General features: G+C 39.3%; 1 protein-coding gene across 1 annotated transcript in view; it reads left to right on the top strand.

Annotated features, from left to right (window-relative positions):
* Positions 1–20,416, top strand: part of Brinp1 (BMP/retinoic acid inducible neural specific 1) — a 182,814-nt gene that overhangs the window by 46,022 nt on the left and 116,376 nt on the right. The window contains exon 2 of the mRNA XM_090330518.1: positions 1–268. Within this exon, the coding sequence (XP_090186644.1) occupies positions 51–268 (218 nt within the window). The 5' untranslated portion in view covers positions 1–50. The remainder of the gene's footprint in view (positions 269–20,416) is intronic.

Here is a 20,416-nt window from a genome sequence, read left to right as displayed (position 1 = left end):
GACTCCACAGAATGGAGCAAGAATGAGAGGAAAAAGGCCGGCAGAAAAGCATGAACTGGAGGTTTGTTGAGCTCCTCTACTTCCTGTTTGTATGGGGCGGTATCTCAGTGCAGCCCTCCCACCAGGAGCCAGCTGGGACGGACCAACATGTCTCCAAGGAATTTGATTGGCTTATTTCAGACAGGGGGCCTTTCCACCACTCCAGGAGCTACCTATCCTTTGTGGAAAGACACCGTCAAGGATTTACAACCAGATATAAAATATACAGGTACGCTCTTGGCTAAGGTAGCCATTAACTTTCCCATAGCTGTTGTTTTGTTTTATTTATTTTGCATAAATGACATGGAGAAGATCAGATAGCTAGCATTTATTGTTTATTTTATGCTAGTCATGGTATTTGATATACATTATACAATATTTTATTTTTAAAAATCTTCGTAATCATGTAGTTGATTAACAAGTACTTGTATTAATGAGTCTCAGCTAGGTTAAATAATGTGTCTAAAGTTACAAACATGGTCAATAAATGGTAAGACTGGGATTCAAATCCTCTTGATTGGCAAAAGCTAACAAACTTAATACCCTACCCAAATGTATTCATTAGGAAAAAAAGTAGAGATATTGAAAGAACAATCTGGATTTGAGTAGATCTAAACTCATTGATGAACTATTATAGTTGTTAACAGAAAAAGATTTAACTTGGTACAGGGAAGGCCCAATGAAATTGTTTTAAGAATGGCTGTACAGGAGGAATAATATTGAATTTTAGTTGCTTGATTAGTTGAAGAAAGGCCAGATGGTTAATTTCATGTTACATATTTAACTACAGCAAAACAAAACAAAGCAAAGCAACTTTGAGGGTTCTTTGGTGTAGTGGTCATGCAAGTTATGGAGGGGTCAAGAAGCAAATATTAGGCAAATAAAATATTGCCCTGTTAATGCAAGTCAAGTTTCCCTGGTGATGAAAGTTGCTTTCTCTGATCATCCCATTAGAAAAGTAGGTAGGAACCTGTGATAAACTCTGTCTGGGCTCATGTCTCCTGTTGTGTTAATCTCCCTTGATTGATGAGATTCTTGGGAGAGGATTCAAGACAGTTGAGCTCCTTTTGAAGGATCTGTGGGAAAACACGACAGGAAATTTCACCCAAAGTGCTTCCTTGTGCTTTAGAGGACAAGACAGGAGGGCTGAAGAAGGTGCTGAGACAGTTCTCATTTGTCTAGTATTCCAAGCACTAAGCACATATAAATGCTCTGGGGTACTGTTTTCTAAGTCTTGACAGCTCAAAAGACTTTCTTATTTGAAACACTCATTTTCCACATTTTACTTAATTATTATATTCTTGATATGGTCACAACTCTTTATATTTATTCAACATCAGCTACTAACTGTTGTCCATTAGAGTTTATTCTTTTATTTCTTTCTCACCTATGTGGAAATTCTTTGAAGAAAATACATGCAAACATATGCACATACATATATACAAACACACATATGCATGCATGTATTTATAAGTATATGTCATGATATCTGTACATACATGTAGATTTATAAAATTAATTCCCTTCTAAATTCTCCGATGATTTTTGCTATGTCATTGTTATCATAAGCACGCCATAAATATTCTGGAATTGAATTGAAGAATGTGAAAACCTCTGGAGCTTTTGTCTTAATGTCAAGGAAGAAAGGGCAATCTCTAACATTTCTGAGCCAATTAGAATAAAGAGCAAGGAAAGAGTGCAAGAAAGAACTCTGGTCTGTCACTAAGAAGCCTGAATTTAGATCTGTCATCATTTTTGTGGTCGATATGAAAAGTAGGCAATTATTTCAGGAGCATTTTGTAGTACTGTGTTTTGGAGACAGTGCTTATTGAAATACTTACCAGATAAAGGGCCTGCTGTTCTTATGGATTGCTCAAATTCTAGTTTGAAAGTTGGCCAGGTTGCACAACAGTTGTGCTTGTGGAAGAGTACACAGATGAACTTGAAGAGTTGTAAATAACCAGAATGTTATTGGGGAAGGGTGCTTCTGGATATTATGAAATGTAGGAAAGGAAAGAAATGATTACCGAGTGAGTAAAATGAAGGGGAGAGAGAAAGGACAGAAATGAAAGATGGTGGAAGGAGAGAGAAAGGGAGAGGGAGAATCAGAATTTCTCACATATAATGACTGATTCAAAGGGCTACCCCCTTCAGGAATACTATTTATAACTCCCCCAAACAGTTGTCTTTTGATTATTTTCATATTTTGATCCTTATACCTAGAATTTCTGGCAGAATGCAGCCATTGTTTTTTGGTTTTTGTGCATGAACTAGGTATGGGTATATCTTTATACTCCATGAGGAAGAATATGTGACTTCCTGAAGTTTCTCCTGCTGGAGAGGATGTAAGTTTGAGATGTTAGGTTTGGGGAATGGAAGGCATAATAAAGATCCTGTTGTCTTCTTGTGTTTGTATTTTGTCAAATAATAACCTCCGTGTTTTATGCGTGACTTTGTCTTCTACGTGAACATCATGGGACACTTGAGAGTGGGGAGGGCTTAAATTGAGACATGGCTTTCAAAGGTAATTCGATGGACAGTGCTATGTAGCCTAAGCTTAAACTCAAATATGCTTATAAGCTCATAACCATCCTAATGAAGACACCAGTTCTTATTTAATAATGCATCTTATCAAGTATGAATTTTCTCATTCCCCTCGTTAGATGCTAAGGATAAGTAGCCTGAGAATAAGTAGTCATGGTGTGATTTGGTGGTGGTAATTCTGCCATTTTATAAGGGAATTCATGGCCCATGTGAGATGACCAATGTGGTGGTTATTATTTTGGAATTGCTTAAAATTCTATAGGGTCCCCCCAAAAGGAGTCACACGTACAGAATAATAACCATAGCATCTTTCTTTTGAACATTCATTATGTGCCAGGATAGGTGCATTCTCTATAATGTGGATGGTGCCTTAGCATTATACAGATGGAAAGGAGGACTAGGGAAGGCTGGCTGTGTTGATCTAGGTCATCTGTCCAGTAGGGGCTTGGAGCTTAGGTCCTATGTTACTCTACATAGCTCCAAAGTTCTCTTCTCACAATTATGTTGGATATTTGTCTTTTCTCTCATTATCACTGTGGCTCCCAAATGCACTGAATTTAGAGCTCTGAAAGGAATGCTTCACATATTCCTCATCCTGTCTAAGTTGTCAACATTGGTGTGTTAGTTAAAGAGATATCGAGATGTGCAATGTTGCCACTGTGGCTGAAAATTAGGACAGCTAAACACCTGTTCTAGCTCTCCATGAACGGGACTTTTGATATTAGGCATAACTCCGTATTCTCCTGAGCCTCACTTCCCTCATTTATTTGATAGACATCATTGGTTTCCAAACGGTGCCATCTGAAATGGGGAGAACTGATTATAGTCGCCATAGAAACCACTGCACTGTGGGCAAAGGGTCAAAAGGCTGATTAACAAGGACTCCAGTCCTTCTCTTCCCTTAGGAAGAGATTTGCATCTACTTCTGTGCCCAGTTTTCATATGTGCTATGTTTTGGAATGTGGTGCTTAAAGTTTGTACTCATCCAGCAAGTTGAATTTCAAGATGCTGTCTAGCTTCAGAAATAAGTATAAGATTCAACCAAACTCATGTGGTTAATTAAATGATGGAGTTCAACTCAGAATTCAGACCCTTGACCATCCAGTGATTCCTTCTTTATTCTATTTAATCCTCAAATGAAATCATTATGAATCAACAGATACAGGCCCAGCACTGTATCTAGGGCAGATGAATAAAATAAACAGGGTCTTATTTTTTTCTCATAGGAGGAACTGATACTAATTAAACATTCCCACCCCCCCCTTTTTCTCTTTCACACACACACACACACACACACACACACACACACACACACACACAGAGTAAATGGTTCAATGGAAAACTGCAGGTAGAAGTAGATAGATAGAAGTAAGGAGTCACATGTAGTATAACATTGATTTGGCATTCATGATGTGTGAAGATTGAGTGGAGCTGTTATCATAACCTACATATGGAAACGCATGTAAATAGGTATGCAGAGGTGTGTGCTCATCCAAGCACCTGTCAGATCTAGAGCCAACCAGGACACTGGTAGGGACAGCTATTAATTCTTCTTTGTGAGTCACTTTGTTGATATATTAAAACATTTCACAATGTGCCAGTCTTTCTGCATGCTTACATGGCTGGTTACAGAACCTTAAAAACTGGACATTAGCTCATGAGAGAAAGACATCTTTATCAAGGTGATGCACTAAAGCCATCTTTACAAAGATGCTTTAGACCCTAAGTCTTAGCTAGTACCACTCTGGCAGAATCTAGATTGGAGAGGAAGAGAAACTGCCCAGCTTCAGAAAGAACCTGAAAAGTTCCTCTTCCTCACATAGGTGATAAGATGTCACCATTTTCTTCCACATTCTTATCCATACAAAAGGTGACTTCAGTTCTATAGTCCTGGTAAGGGGTCATTGCCATATGGCAAATATGGAAACCTTTCCAATCACAGCACACAATCACGTGTGTCTGTGCTGTGGTTTGTACGCATGAGATGCACAACTCTTGCTTGAGACAGTTTGAGCAGAAGAGGCCTAGAGCTAAGGGAGGATAACAGAAGATAAGGGTTTTATTGTTGTGGTTGGTGTTACTGTTCTTTATTCTTCCATGGCAGATCTTTGACTTGAAGCCAGAGCATCTAGATACTAGCCAGAGTCATGTATGCTTTTTCTTGCCTGTATGTTTTGGACAAGGAATGAAACTTCAGTGAGCCTTGCTTTCATACTGTATAAAGTGGGTGAGCTAACTGAGGTGGTCTCCCTCTGAAATGTCGTGATTCTGTGAAATATTGTCATTTTTAAAATACAGCATATTTGGAGTTGAGATTTTTTTCAGTTTTTGTTTTACATTTTTTGGTTATCTTTAAGTAGCTGTACAAAGAAGTTGCTATTTAACAAAACAGTTAGTGAATATAATTCCTATTGATCAATGTCTGCCCTTTCAACATTCTCATACATCCCTCTCAAGCAACCCCTTCCCTCACTTTTCTTAATTTTTGTAGCATATACATTGAATTTCTGACTTCATTCTCCCTGCTTCTTTATTTTCTACTCTTTCCCACTTGACCCCCCCACCCCATCCTTTTCAAGTAGTTTTTATTTTGTTGACTTTGCCTTTCTAAGGAAGTACAGTATTTGAGTTCTCCCTTGAATCTACCGTATTTCACTTAATACATTTGTATACCCTTTCATACCATACAACATATTTACTTACACATTTATAAGCTAAATCTACCTTCCACATATGGAAGGGAAAACATGCATCTTTTCTCTTATTGGGCATCGGGTTTTCTTTGACTTCAAATGTGTTTGGTTTCTTTAATGTGCATGTTTTGATTTATGCAAAGTTCATTGACTCATATATACGTTATTTTAGAATTTAGAACAGATTGTATGCTGTAACTCTGCTATTACTTAGTGACAGATGACCAATAGTAAATAATAAAACACACACACACACACACACACACATACTCCACAGCTCTCCACAGCTTAGACTATAGTTGAAGGACAGGAGGGAAATGGAAATAAGCAAACAATTATAATTGCATAGTAGGAGTGACCCTTCACATACTCAATTTTTTTGTCTGGAGGAAGAAATCAATGTTTGTTTTACCTACTTGTTCATATAATCAAATTTAAATTATCTTTTATGTGGAAGTATTTCTATGAACTTCTAAACCATTCCAATAGACTTATCCTTTCTGTTTTTATTTCTAATTTAATAATTGTATTTTATTGTTGGGGTGATGTATGGAGGGGTTACAGTTATATTCATTTGGTAGTGTGTATATTATTTCTTGAACATTAGTACCCTTTCCCATGTTTTTTCTCCCACTTTCCCTCCCCCACCCCCTCTCAATCATCTTGCTTTTCCCCTTCCACTCCCTATTTCATAATAAATGTATATAAAATATACCAGGTACCAAAGTCAGATACAGTGACAACATGAGATAAACCATAAGGAGAAAAGAAAAAAAAAGAGATAAAAGAAATAACTTCACATAGTACATTATGAACAACCATTCCAATAGAATGATCTTTTTAAAAAAATACTTTTTGTTAAGATCATATATTTATCAACTATTAATTAGTTGATTATATTGTGAAGGAATTAGTAGTATTAGTCTACATTAGGAATGAGAAAATTGAGGCACTAGAAGGCTGAGAAAATTGTCCACATGTACAACAGAGAAATGAAATAGCTGATAACCAAATGCATACAATGAATATTCTACAACATGAGCCTTTACTTTGCTTTCTGTTGTGACTCTCCTTGCTTGCTATGTAGTAGATTTGCTACCAGATTTTTGATGTTTGAGATCCTTAGACTCTAGATAAGTTAAAACCTCTCTGAGACTTTTTTCATCTGAAAAATGGGAATAAGTATGTACCTGGTATTCTTGTGCTAAGAAGTAATTTACCAGCTCTGCAGTCTAGAGCTTAGGAAGGATCAAGTATATAGACCTTGAAATCTTTGAAGAACTTCAGAAATATGGATTCTTTCATTCTAGAAGCTTGGCTGTATTAATAGAAATCTTTTCTTCTATGATAATTTATGTCAGTAGGGTCTAAAGGTGTTTCCTGAGCTTACAGTGTTTCTTCCTGTTTTATTTTCTGTTAATTACCCCTCCCCCCGACTGTAAGATCATCAGTCCTTGTAATCAATCTAGCAATTATTTAGAAAGGTGGATTTTATTAGGGATTTGTGGTAGTATTTGTAAACTTTGGTTCTGGAGAGGCAAGACAGGAGGAAGCCAATGGTAAAGATGCTCTCTTTGCCACAGAGGGTGGTTTCGTATTGAGTTGATTTTTTTCTACAGCTTGCAAGGACAGTGGTTTGTGGCTTATGTTGCGCCTCCCTTTGAGTTCTAAATAGGTACCTGAAAGTTCAGCATAAATCAAACCTTGGTAAACCAAGTCTAATTGCCTAGCTGTCTTGTGTATTTATTGCAGAGCTGCGTGAAACTCAGTTCCAGTGTGCTTTCTTCATTTCCCTTTCATATGTTTTATTAAAAAATACGGTGGGGTTTTGTGGTAAAAGCTCTTTTTCTTAATGAATAGGGTGGGTGAAGAGTGGATGATTCAACTGGGATGAATGAGATACGGATTTTACCTGGCATTTGCTCTGAAGTATATGTTGGCACCTCAGTATACCAGGTGCTGTGCAGTGAGTAGTTAAGTGGCTCAAGGGCAGACATGGTCCCTGTCCTCAGAGATCTTAGAACTGAAGATGAGAGGAAAGCCATTACTTTCCCACTCAAGATATTTGTGGATGAACTTGAATGGGGTCTCCAGACTCTTGGTTATCAAAAGGTTTACAATACCTGAGTTTGAACTCAGTGATAGACTTGAGCCATGTCTTCTACCTGCTTTTGGCTGGTAATTTTGAAGATAGCATCTAGTGATTTTTTTTTCCTGCCCAAAGTTGATCCGAGTCTGTGATCCTTTATATTTTAGCTTCTTGTGTAGCTAGGAGGGTAGCCTTCACCACTCAGTTGCAGACAGGATTTGACATCACATAATCCAAAAGCTATCTATTAGTGTGGGTAAAAATCTTTCCTAGTCAGAGTTTCATAATGTATATTAAGTGAATTTCTGTCCAGAAATATTAATAAGTGTACTTTTTGGGGGAGCAGAGAATAGAATCATCTAGTCAGATGAATAATAATAACCATAATCACTAATGAAAATCTTAACTAGCTGTCATTGCTCTATACCCAATGTAGAAATTGCCCAATTGACATTTCACAATAAACTTGTTACTTGCTAGTGTTTCAATTTATATCATTTGGGCTAGGCAAAATAGCAGAGGAGACTCATTTCATAGGCAAGTATTGATCCAGTCTCTGCATCTTTGGCCATTCTATTTTGCTTTCAAATGATATACATATACAGTATATGTGAGTGCACATATATGCATAAGTATCATATATATATGTATTTCATACACATGAAGAATAGCATATATATATGCCTTCCTTGCAACTGGGCATTTGCTCCTATTAGACAATTACAACAACATTTTTTTCCATATTACCAAATCTCTTTAACTATATCAGCTTGTAGTGAGCAAGCCATGGAAATTACCAGCTCCTCCTCGCTTTGCTAGTGTATGTGTTGCTTTTTTGAAGTGCAATCCATGTCACAGTACTCCGACACATCCTCAGTTTGAGTGTGTTCAGTACGGGATACATCTTCAGTTTGGGTGTTGATGTTTTTCAGTTCTTTGGCTAGCATATACCTTTTGTTTCACAGTTGAGAGGAATGGTATCAGTCCAAGGCTTTAATGTTACAAGGCTCATCTTAAGTTTTCTCATTTTCATTTCATGTTCCTAAGGGCATTCCCCTTGTGGTGTGAACATAGGAACGTTAATCCTGGGTGGAGTGACATTTGAGGAGTGCGAGACTACCTTGATTAATATACAGAACTGTAGTTGGCTATTAGAACCATGTAAGAGGGCTCCTTTAAAACACCAATGCTGGAGTCTTCCCTCAGATATTTAAATCTAATTTTTGGACATGAGTTGGATCAATGATTTTTATGTCTTGGTTATAGAAGGAGACTTTTAGAAATTTCTGGATACAATTTTGTTGTCTGACTGGTAGTTACAGTGGGTGCCACTGGCATCTAGCGGGCAACCCGGAATAATGCTAAATATTGTTACAATGGGCAGGACACTCTTGCTAGCAAAGGAGTGCAGTATCACTTATGCAGAAATTGAGACGCTGTGCTGTAATAGTTCTGAAAGAAGATTTGGAAAAAAAAAACTGTGGTGAGAAAACCGTTAGAGTAGATGATATTAGATTTTGGCCTTCATGAATTTGGTTTGGAGTGTATTAAACAGGGACACCACTATAATAGTTAGGTTGCCAAATGGCTAGCCGCAGGAGCCAATGGGAAGGGATGTTTCCATGCAAAGCATAAACCTAGCTTTAGACCTGGGCATCAAGAATGCATTAGTGGGGAGAAATTATTCTTGATTTTTACTACAGAGGAAGATAGTTAAACATAAGTCGTTTTCTACTCCAGAAAGAAGCCTTCGTTCCCTGCCTCCCTCCTTTTTTTGTTGGTTTGGGCCTTGAACTCAGAACCCGGGTACTGTCCTTGAGCTCCTTTTGCTCAAAGCTAGTACTCTTTGAGCCACAGTGCCGTTTCTGGTTTTCTGGAGGTTAATTGGAGATCACAGTCTCATGGACTTTTCGGACCCAGCTGGCTTTGAACTGTGATCTATAGTCAAATCTCAGCCTCCTGCGTAGCTAGGATTACAGGATGTCAGGTGTCTTCCTTCCTTTTGTGGACTCCAGAGGGGTTTTTCCTCTCACTACAACAATCTTTAAAGATATTTAAGCATCATTGTTAAGTTGAATATACATATGCATAATGTCGCCAGGACATATGTATCCAGATCACTTTAAACCTAGATCGGCCTACATCAAGAGTATAAACAAATACTGCTTCTGAGCCCAGTCAGCTAGAGAGTAGATGAGGACAGGGTTTCATCTCATGATCCCATTTATCAATTCCAGCCACTTAGAATTTGGCAGCATCGGTGAGAGTCGCAGACCTCCAGCCCTGACCCTCTTCCCTCCCATCTTAGTTCTCACATAATCCAAATTTCCTATCAAAGTCTTACTCTTTAGAGGACAATGATGACCGGAAAAGTTATCTCAAGTTGTAGTATTGATTTGGTGTCAATTCCAAGATTATCTTTGATGTTGATTATGTAAGATTGAGCTCCAATTCCAAGAACAAGGGCTTTATTGCTATTAAATTGGCACTCATGCTGTATGCTACCTCTTTGTGCTCCCATGCCATTACTAAACGGACTTCTGTGGGTTGCAAACCACAGTTTTCTGTAATCGCTGTAGAGCAATTTCCCCGCTTGAGTCGGGAGCAGTGGCTAAAAATGGACCTGCTTGCTCAACCCTCTGAGAAACAAACTGACATGGGGCTTTAAAGTGACACAAAGGTGGCCAGCCACTGCTAGGACTGAAGAAATTAAAAGGAGAAATAGAAATAAACTCTTAGGGCCTCAGACACTGCTTTCCATGTTATTTACAGAAGGTAGGGGCAGATCTCTTTATTTGAAAAAAAAAATACTTATGGATCTGCTAGCTGGCCTTGCATTCTTTCTTGGGAATGGAGGAAGAAATCCTTGATCCCTATTATCAAGAACTTCAAAATATATCATGAAGGAAACTGATTGAAAGACAAACAGCTGTGATACATGGTAAATGTTCAATTTCCTGAATGAGTGATGTTTGTGCGCACTGGAAGGGGTTTTTCTTGCTTAACACTGAGGTGGCAAAGCTGAGAAAAGGATGGAAGTCTGAAAGGACATGCTAGAGGAAGGGTGTACTGAACAGTCTTCAGGAAGGATCTGATTGCATGAAAAGGCATCAACGGTCATCTCGTAGAAATCACACAGTGCCTGGAAAGGAGGGAGACAGGAGACAGTCTAGAACTCTAAGTCCTTGAAGTACAGTGCATTTATTTTAGGCCTCTCTTATGGTAGGGCCCAAAACCATACATGCTTTTGAGACTGAGATGGTAAGGTGATTTCAACCAATTTTGCAATCTCTGGATAGTTTAGAGTATTCGTAGGGAGACATTTATAGAACTGTCTTCTTTTTTGTTATATAATTTAACCTGAACCTACGAAAAGAAATACCTTTTACATTGAATTTCAGTTGAGTTATAGCAGAGATACATGCCTGCTAGACATGTAGATAAAAATCTGTGATTGAAATGAAAACTCACAAAACCAAATTTGACTTCAGTACTTTTGATACAGTTTGATATTCTCTCCTACTCGTCCTCCTCCTTCTCCTTCTCCTCCTCCTCCTTCTCCTTCTCTTTCTCATCCTTCTTCTCCTCCTCCTCTTCCTCCTCTTTCTCCTCCTTCTCCTCCTCCTCTTTCTCTTCCTTCTCCTTTCTTCTCCTCCTCTTCCTCCTCCACCTCTTCCTCTTCCTCCTCCTCCTCTTTCTCTTCCTTCTCCTTTCTTCTCCTCCTCTTCCTCCTCCACCTCTTCCTCTTTCTCCTCCTCTTCTTCCTCCTCTTCCTCCTCCTTCTCTTCCTCCTCCTCTTTCTTTCCTTCTCCTTTCTTATCCTCCTCTTCCTCCTCCACCTCTTCCTCCTCCTCCTCCTCTTTCTCTTCCTTCTCCTTTCTCCTCCTCCTCCTCCTCCTCCTCCTCCTCCTCCTCCTCCTCCTCCTCCTCCTCCTCCTCTTCCTCCTATCTTTGGTAACAGGGCTTGAACTTGTAGTTTTGCACTACCATTTGGCTTTTCTGCTCAAAGCTTTTGTACTCTATCACTTGGGTCACACCTTCACTCACATCTGTTTGCTGGTGGATCGGAGAAAAGAAGGTAAGAGTCTCACAGCATCAAATCTTGATCCTCTGATCTCAGCCTTCAAGTAGGTAGGATGGCAGGCCAGAGCCACTAGTGCCTGGCTAATAATCTCTGTTGTATTCCATTCAATGATGAGTTGTTCCTTTCTGAATCACTTATCCTAACACCAAAATTGACATTGGCTTTTGTCAATAGGGGAAGGACTCACTGCAACTTGTAAAATGCTCATTTGGAGCTGGTGTTTTGGTTTTCCTATACTATGGTTCCCTTTTGGCTTGGAGGAATATTGTGCTGTCAGTGTGGGCAGGGTTCAGGATAAGCAGTTTACAACCTGTGTGGGAAACAGCAGATGAAGGTTTCAAAGGGTGAACCTGATGCAGGCTAATAAAGTATGGCATCTAGAACTGTTGCTCTTGCTGAAGCGTGAGAAGCAGGTGGAAGAGAGAAAGAGAAAAGGGTTATATGGCCGTGGCAGCAATTCAGGGAGAGAAAAATAGTATGGAGCCTAAGACAAAAGCAGTGGAGACTGAGTAGCACTCAGGGCAGCCTTCCCTGGCAGCAGATGTCCTGTTCAGCCGGGCTTCTTCCTGCACCTAACCAGAGACTCACCTGCCACAGTTCCATATTCTTGATGTATTCTTTCAGGCAGAGCTATACAGCTGCTGGATACCTTTGTATCTGTCATGAAAGGAACCAAATGCTCAGGCTTTTGCCTCTAGGCAATTTCTTTATCTCTCAAGTCTTTCCTTCTGGGCAGAAGAATTACTGTATTTCCTTAGGAGGAAATGCTCAGACTGTCTGGGAGAAAGTTTATGAAGTCCACCCTTTATCTCTCCTCAATTTGGTAATATTCACCTTGATGGAAACTTCCAGCCACAAATCAGTATCTAAACTTCTATGAACCATAACACTGCCAAGGTAGCTTAATAATGTTTTACACTTAGGCCGCACTTAGATGAATCATGATTCTGTCCTTTCCCCTAGAACGTGGAGTTTTTAGGCCTTTGCTTAAATTGTTTGAGCCCTAGTGTCTTCATGAGCAAAGATGAATACATCTCCAGATGGCTCTCAAGCTTTCAGAATATAAAAGGACTGGCTAGGTAAAGTAGATATTGGAAGGACCAACCCTGGGAAATTGAACCACAGGGAAACTCAGTAGGAGGAGTCCTGATGTAGCCTCTAACAACAGGGCCTTTTGTCTTCTGTAGAGGAGCTAGCTGAAAAAGATAGCATATACTGTCTTCTTACACCAAGAAGGCAATCCTCAGGAGGAAGTGGGTAGACCAGAGAGATAAGAAGATTTCTGATACACTGAGGACTATGTCTTAGGAATCCAGAAGCCAGGACACTGGGAAGGTATCTTTCAGCTCTCAGCATAACATTGATTCATGTATCCAGCACACGTTCCAGGATTTGCAAGCTTGTAATTTATTAATCAGTCCTGGCGATGGGAACAGTCTGCGACATCTCATTTTCTGGTTTCTACTGCTCAGTGCTTGCTAGGTTGTCTCTGATGTGTTGTGTGCAGGGGACACTGGCCCCCAGGAACAGCATGTCATCTGAGCACCTTCCCAGCAATCAGCAACAATTTGGGAGGAGGTAGGAAAGGGTGCAGATAACTTTGCTTTTCTGCAAAATGGTGGTTTGTTTTTCAGAAACCAGCAAGGTACAGCTGCTTTTCCTAAGCACTTTGACAGCCTCTTTCTGATTCGAGTGTGACAACTGTTTTATTTCACATTGGTGGGAGAGTGTGGTTTCTGTGAGAAAGAAAGAGCTGAATACAAATGATACGGAAACATCCCTGCTGCAGACTAGTTTAGGAACATCCCAGTTAACGGAGAGAAGGGCACATCTATGCCTTAATTCAGCAACTATTTGTTGAATCCCTACTATGCATAGGCATTGCATTAGTGTTTGATGACTCCAGAGCCTAGCAGGCCCTTTAGCAGCATTATATCATAGCTGGAAAGAGACAAGAAATAACCAAATTGATTTCTAGTACAAAGAGTCCTATGGAGGTCATATAAACTTGGACAATAATGTAAGGCAGTGGTGATTGTTTTGCAGGATTAAGAAAAGTCTTTAACAAGAGATTGAAGTGGGGTGTGTGTGTGTGTGTGTGTGTGTGTGTGTGTGTGTGTGTGCATGAGAATAGTGGTCTATGGTTAGTCCCTGGCAAAAAGTGCAAGACCCTGTGGGAAATAAAACTAAAGCCAATAAAGAATGGAGACATACCTCAAGTGAAGAGTAATTGCACAGTAAGGGCAATGACTGGACTTCAAATCTTAGTACTACCAAAAAAATTATGAAAGTAGAATCATAACTTAAAGGTGGGGAGGATTCAGCATTTAATGAGGATTAGAATATGAAGGTGGAGAAAGAAGAAAATCTCAGGAAGTAAGGGAAGTGGGAAGATCATTCCTTTAGCAATGAATCACCTGATCTAGGTTAAATAGGGAAAAGAGGGAGATGAATGTTTTGATTTGGTTCACCACGTGGGTAGTAGTCTTTTTCATTGGGGTGGAGAACCGGGGGTGGGAAAGGGAGTTGTTGAGGGTATATATGTTTGAAGATGGTAAGTCAGGTTTGAGAATGTTCAATTGATATTCCAGTGATCATTCAAATAGGAGCTTAAGTAGGGAGTTGTAGAAATGGTCCTGAAAGTAAGAGAGTAAGGGTAAGATGCTACCCTATTCATAGTTCTTGGGTTACCAAAAGCAGTTCCTGGGGCTATACTTCCATATGAAGCAGCCAGCTCATCATGTGCAGAGATAGCATTGAGAAGTGGAGAAATAGTTAGTAGTTTGTGAACAATGGTGGGATTGTGTTATTATGGAAGGTAAAATAAATGAAGGTTTGAAGAGAAGAGGCCTAAATAATCAAGGACTTCGGTATCTGATAGAGTACAAAGAAGAGCAGTTTATGCTTGTATTCTTAAAATGACAGGGAACATTTTAGTAGAATGTTGAGGATATGAGCTCAGTTGTGATGGGGTGAGAAAATAAGTGAGGCAGAGCTTTTAGGGGTACAGAGATGGGGAATGAAGCCTTGTTAGTTTTACAAATTTTTTATTTATTGTTATTACAAAGGTGATGTACAAAAGGGTTGCCATTCCATAAGTCAAGTAATGACTACCTTTTTTCTGGGCAGTTCCTTTTGGGGCAGTGTCCCCCCTTCCTTTGTTTTGTTAATTTTAAAGAAGAATATGATAATCAAGAGAGGGAGTAATCTAGAATGGGTGGCTTATTCCTGTAATCCTAGCTACTCTGGAGGCTGAGATCCGAGGATTCAATGCCAGCCCAGGCAGACAAATCTAAATTATCGTCAATTATCAGCAAAATTGTGCAAGTGGAGATGTGACTCAAGTGGTAGAGTATGAGCTTTGAGCAAAAAAAAAAAAAAAAGTCAAATGAGAGCTCAAGGACCTGAGTTCAATTTCTATTATGGCATAAAATAAAATGGAGAGATCTAATCTAAACTGTGGTTCCACGTGGATTTGGTTTTGATGAGGCAGTTTCAGAAGAAGCAGGAAGGGAAGAGAGTAAGAACTGGAATGAAGGGTAAAGGAGGGATGCCTTTCAGTTGAGAAGGAAGAAGAAGGAAGAAAATGAGATGTGGGTTTGCTAAGTGTGCATGTTTCACCTGTGGCTTCTCATGGAGTAAGGTGTTAAACCAATGTCACCACGAAGGGAGATGCTGGGGAGGCCACAAATGTCTGCCTTGCTTGGAATCACTTGAAGTACATTTGCAGCATGGAATTATCATGGAATAAAATCATGGAATATCGTTTTAGAAGGTTCTGATTATGGATAATAGGGTTAGACATAAAAGAGTTACCATGATGCAGGCCTTTGATGAGTTTGTTGTCCAAAACTGTGCATATGGAGGCTCTAGTCTGTGCAGCTGGGTTATTATTCTCCAAAAATAACTGACCACTCTGGATTACTGCATGGATGATCAAGGGTTTCAGAACGATGGGGATTCTTTCAGGTGAGATGAGACAAAAAGGCCAACAAACAGTTAATTTTGGCAAAAGGCTGGGAGTTTGGCCTAGTGGTAGAGTGCTTGCCTACCATGCACAAAGACCGGGTTTAATTCCTCCATACCACATACATAGAAAAAAGCCAGAAGTGGGGCTGAGGCTTAAGTGGTAGAGCTGTAGTCTTGAGAAAGTCCAAGGACAGTGCTCAGGCCCTGAGTTCATGCACCAGGACTGGAAAAATAAAAAGAATTTTGGCAAAATATTATAACTACCCTAGGATCCAGGAACCTCATTACAAAGTACATTTGAAGATCCAAAGATGTAAAATGAATGTATTAAAGTGATATCTCTCACTACTATATTCATTACACAGTTTTCATCGTAGCCCACAGATAGCATCAACATATCCATCAAGATGAGTGGTTGAAGCAAATGAGATATACACACCCAAAACAGAAAACTACTGATCCCCTTAAAAGAAGTTAATTATGTCATTTGAGGCAAGTTGAACCTGCAGATTGTTCCATTTGTTGAAATAAACACGGTGGCAGAAAGAGTATGGAATCTGAAGGTAAAAGAACTATCATTAGTAGGAACTAAAGGAGTGGGAGATAGTTGGTTGAAAGATACAAAATTCTAGGTAGATAGGAAAGAAAAATTCAAAGATCTTTCAATTTTGTAACTGTAGTTAATGACAATGTATTAAAAAATTCACCAAATTATCTTTTATGAGCACTGGTGGCTTATTCCTATCAATTGTAGTTTCTCAGAAGTCTGAGACCCAGGTGAGTGTAGAAAGAACCATTCAGTAGATTCCATCTCCAGAGAAGCAGAAAAATACAGGACTGTATGGCCCACGTGGTAGAGAGCTATCAGTGTGCAAACAAGCTGAATAAGAACAAAAGATCCTGAGTTCATGTCCTAAAACCTGTATATCCCTTACCCCCCACACAAAACATATTAGACATTCCATATATTCATTATGCATATGTATATATTAGTTGAATTTAGCCTTAGCAGTTCACAATGTGGTTGTATACCACAAGCTTATGGAACTCTTGCTGGCAGTTGAATTAATCTGAAAACGAATATTGGTCTAGGTAGCTAGATTCTTCTACACAAGAACTGGAAACAGTGGCCAGAAGATAAAGGTCAGGGACAAGGTCATAGAACTAAAGCTCAAGCTCTTGAAGAGGTGGGAGAGCTCAAGCTCTCCCAAGTCAGATGGGAATGTTTTGATATACTACCTCAGCAGCATTTGAAGTTCTTTCTCCCTTAGAAGACAGGTGAAAGTCCTTCACATGGAGTAGACTCAGTAGGCTCACATCCTGGGAGGCACATGGAAGAGCCATGTATGTAAAGAGCCAGTCTGAATCCAATGTGCTCAGATGCTCCAAGAACATGAAAAGTATTCCAGAATTTAATTGTTCTGTTAGTCTATTTTCTATCGATACAGTGCAATACTCGAAGTACTTTATGCAAAGATGTCTACTGCACAGTTTACAGTTTTCAAGGGCCCAAAGTCTTGTATCTACTCAACCTTTGTGAGAAACTTCTGTCTGTGTCACAATATGAGCCATGGCTTCCTTGGGGGGTGCCCTGGGGAAGAAGAGATTGAATTCACCTGTGGTGATCAGACGAGAGAAATCCAGATCATCTAAACTTAATTTATAAATAATGTTTAATCCATTTTGTGGGGGAGACTGGCACTAATCTCTTCCAAAAGTGGTACCCCAGGACCTAGTTATTTTTCCATCTGGCCCCACTTAGGAAAGGTCCCATATCTCAACATCACCACACTGGGAAGCCAGGCCTCTACCAGGCAAACCCCTCGGAGACAGATCACATCCCAACCATAGAGGAATTGTACCCAACAAAGAAGTCCTAGAGAGATAGGATATGTGCATTTGTGGGGGTTAGGGGTTAGGAGAGACTAAATTTATAAAAGGATTTATATCTGAATCTTCTGTTTTTCCTTAGATCTTTGATTTATTCTCTGAGAGCCTTAACATCTTCCTCTTAAAGGGAGGAATTTATCATCTTTACCTCCCCTATGGAGCAGCAGTATGGTACTCAAAAGAGAAAGCAAATCCTGGCAGTCCTGTAAATATGGATCCTATTGTTCTTGTTTACTGGCATTGGGCAAACTGATTTTGGATTCTTTCCACTTCTCTGATGGAACTTAGTGCTTGGATACCTACTAATTGCATTTGAACAGCCTGATTTCAGAAATATCCTTTTAGTCCAACAAAAATGAATGGCAGCCATGATATTGGTGATGAACCATTAGATGTCCTATCTTTTAGATGTCCAGAAAAACTTATGAGAACAGTTGACCCAGACAAATTGACTGATGAAAGGATAGCTGGTGTTTCGACATAATGAGTTCAGTAATCTTTTGATTTACAAAAGAGCCAAAGAGCCTCTGGGGGCATCTACGCCTAGGATAGTAGTCCAAGGAAAAGGGTGATTGCATTGTGTTTTCAGTAGACAACATATAGCCTTTAGTATAATAGCATCAGTTTAGTCAGCTTTTAAATTGCTGTTGTTGTTGTTGTGATAAAAAAAAAGTTAAAGAAATGCACAAATAGAGGCCAGAGGTTTCCAAAAGGAAAGTATTCAAGAAGCAGGCTCACAACACCATACAAATCTCCTATGCTTGACTTTGCAGTTTGAACAGAAATAACAAGCATAATGTGGAACACTTCTAGATGAAATCGACTTTTGCTTTTTTATTTGTTTGTTTTTAATTGTGACATGACTGTGACTTGAACTTAATGACTTTGTGCACTTGGTTGACTCTTTTGCTCAAGGCTGGCACCCTAATATGGCAGCCACAGCTCAACTTGTGGCTTTTTGTTGCTTAATTGGTGATAAGAGTCTTTCAGATTTTTTCAGCCCCAGCTTGCTTTGAACTGCAGTCCTCAGATCTCAGCCTTCTGAATAGTGGAGTTATACATGTAAGCCACCACATAAGTGTGGTTGGAATTCATGATCTAAGATGGAAGTTTTAAAATATAGCACAAGGAGAATGGATTTAATAAACTGTATTGATAGGATATCACATACAATGCTAATAGGTAATATTGGGCTATGAAGGGAAATAGCCCTGGATCATGTAACCTGAGTCCTATTCCTTCTTTCATTCTACTTGGTTGTGCAGCCTATGCAAATGCATGCCCGGAGCCTGAGTTTCCTCATCTACAACACTAGAAATGTGGATAGCATGGTGGTCCAAATGTTTTTCATTGCTGTTTATTCCCTTCAGCTTTTTTGAAATATAATTGAAAAGTAAGAATTGCATATATTGATTATGTATAACTTGATGTATGTTATGTATAATTTTGATGTATATATGCTATATGAAATCTAGCTAATTAATGTATCTATCTCTTCATATAGCTTCCATTCCTCCTTATATCCATACCCTTCCTTCCCTCTCTGTCTGTCATACATAATGGAAGGTGTATTGTCTTAGTGAACTTCAAGGATGCAGTACAGTATTGGCACCATGCTATAAATGAAATCTCCAGAACTAGCTCATCTTGCATAACTGAAATGTGGCATCCTCTAAAGACCATCTCCTCATGCAGTTTTTGTTTTTCTGTGTCTAGTTTGTGTAGAATGCCCCTCCTGCCCCTCTGGTTCATTTAAAAAAAAAAGTGCCTTCCTTCTTCAGGCTAAATACCATGCTCTTCTGCATGGGTATCAGGTTTTCTTTCTCTTTTTATCGGTTAATGGATATCAACACACTTAGATTGTTTCCACATCCTAGTTATTGCACAATGATACAGTGAATTTTTGATTTCACATATTTCTTGGATATATTCATTTAGTTTCCTTTGGATATATAGAGCAATATGTAGAATAGGGATTGCTGGATCTTGTGACAATTCTCTAATTTCAAATTTTGGAGGACACTCATACCCTTTTCTATAATTGCTTCATAAATTTACATTTCCATTGGTAGTGTGTCAAGGTTCCCATTTCTCCATACTTTCACTAACACTTACCAGTTTTTTATTTTGTTTTTGTTTTTTGTCAGTTGTGGGCCTTGAGTTCAGGGACTGAGCTCTCACTGTCTTTGAACTTTCGTGCGTGAGGCTAATACTTTATCACTCTGAGCTATGGAAGCACTTCTGATTTTCTGGTAGGTAGTTGGAGATAAGAGTCTCATGGACTTTCCTACCCAGGCTGGCTTTAAATCATAGTTTTTGTATTACAAGTGTGAGCCACTGGTGTTATCTTGCTGTCTTTTTGCAATAGGCACTTTAAGAGTTTTGAGGTAAAACCTGGTTATCCTTTTCCACTTAGCAAAGTCATATATGAATAGAATGAACCTTGATCCATGTGATTGCTTTCATCATTCTCTCTTGTCCTTCCTAACCTCCCCCCTTCCCCCACCTTCATTGCCATCAGCTTGTTGTACCCAGAGGTTTTATTTCCACGTGGTCATATATGCATATGATAGATCTTGACCAGACTCAACCCCTCTTTTGCCCAGTTTTTTGATTTGCATTTTTCTGATGATTTGTGTACCTTTCATAGACCTGTTGGACTATTGATTCTAGCCTTAGCCAATTCTCAGTAGGCTTTTTAGTTTCTTTGTTTTTGAAAATTGAATACCTTAAATAAATATTTTGAGTATTAACCTCTTATCAGCTATATCATTTGGAATTTTTTTTTTCTTATTCTACAAGGGATCTGTGTGTGTGTGTGTGTTGGTCCTGAGTCTAAACTGAAGGTTCAATTGCTGTCCTTCAAGCACTTTACCACTTGAGGCACATTTCCACTCCTGTTGAGCTGGCTTCAAACCCTGATCCTCAGATCTCAGTCTTCAGAGTAGCTGGGATTACAGGCATAAGGCATTCCTTACTGGCAGTAGCTTTTTTTTTTTTTTTTTTGTGGGTCATAGGGCTTGAACTCGGCCTGGATGCTGTCCCTGAGATCCCCAACTCAAGGATACTGACCTGCCCTTGAGCCAAACCCCACTTCCCATTTTCTAG

Source organism: Megascapheus bottae, chromosome 3 (genome assembly GCF_031878675.1).
Source record: "Megascapheus bottae isolate mThoBot1 chromosome 3, mThoBot2.hap1, whole genome shotgun sequence".
NCBI classification, from domain to species: Eukaryota; Metazoa; Chordata; class Mammalia; order Rodentia; family Geomyidae; genus Megascapheus; species Megascapheus bottae.
Note: the sequence above shows the minus strand (reverse complement) of the source record. Positions and strands in the feature narration are given on the sequence as shown.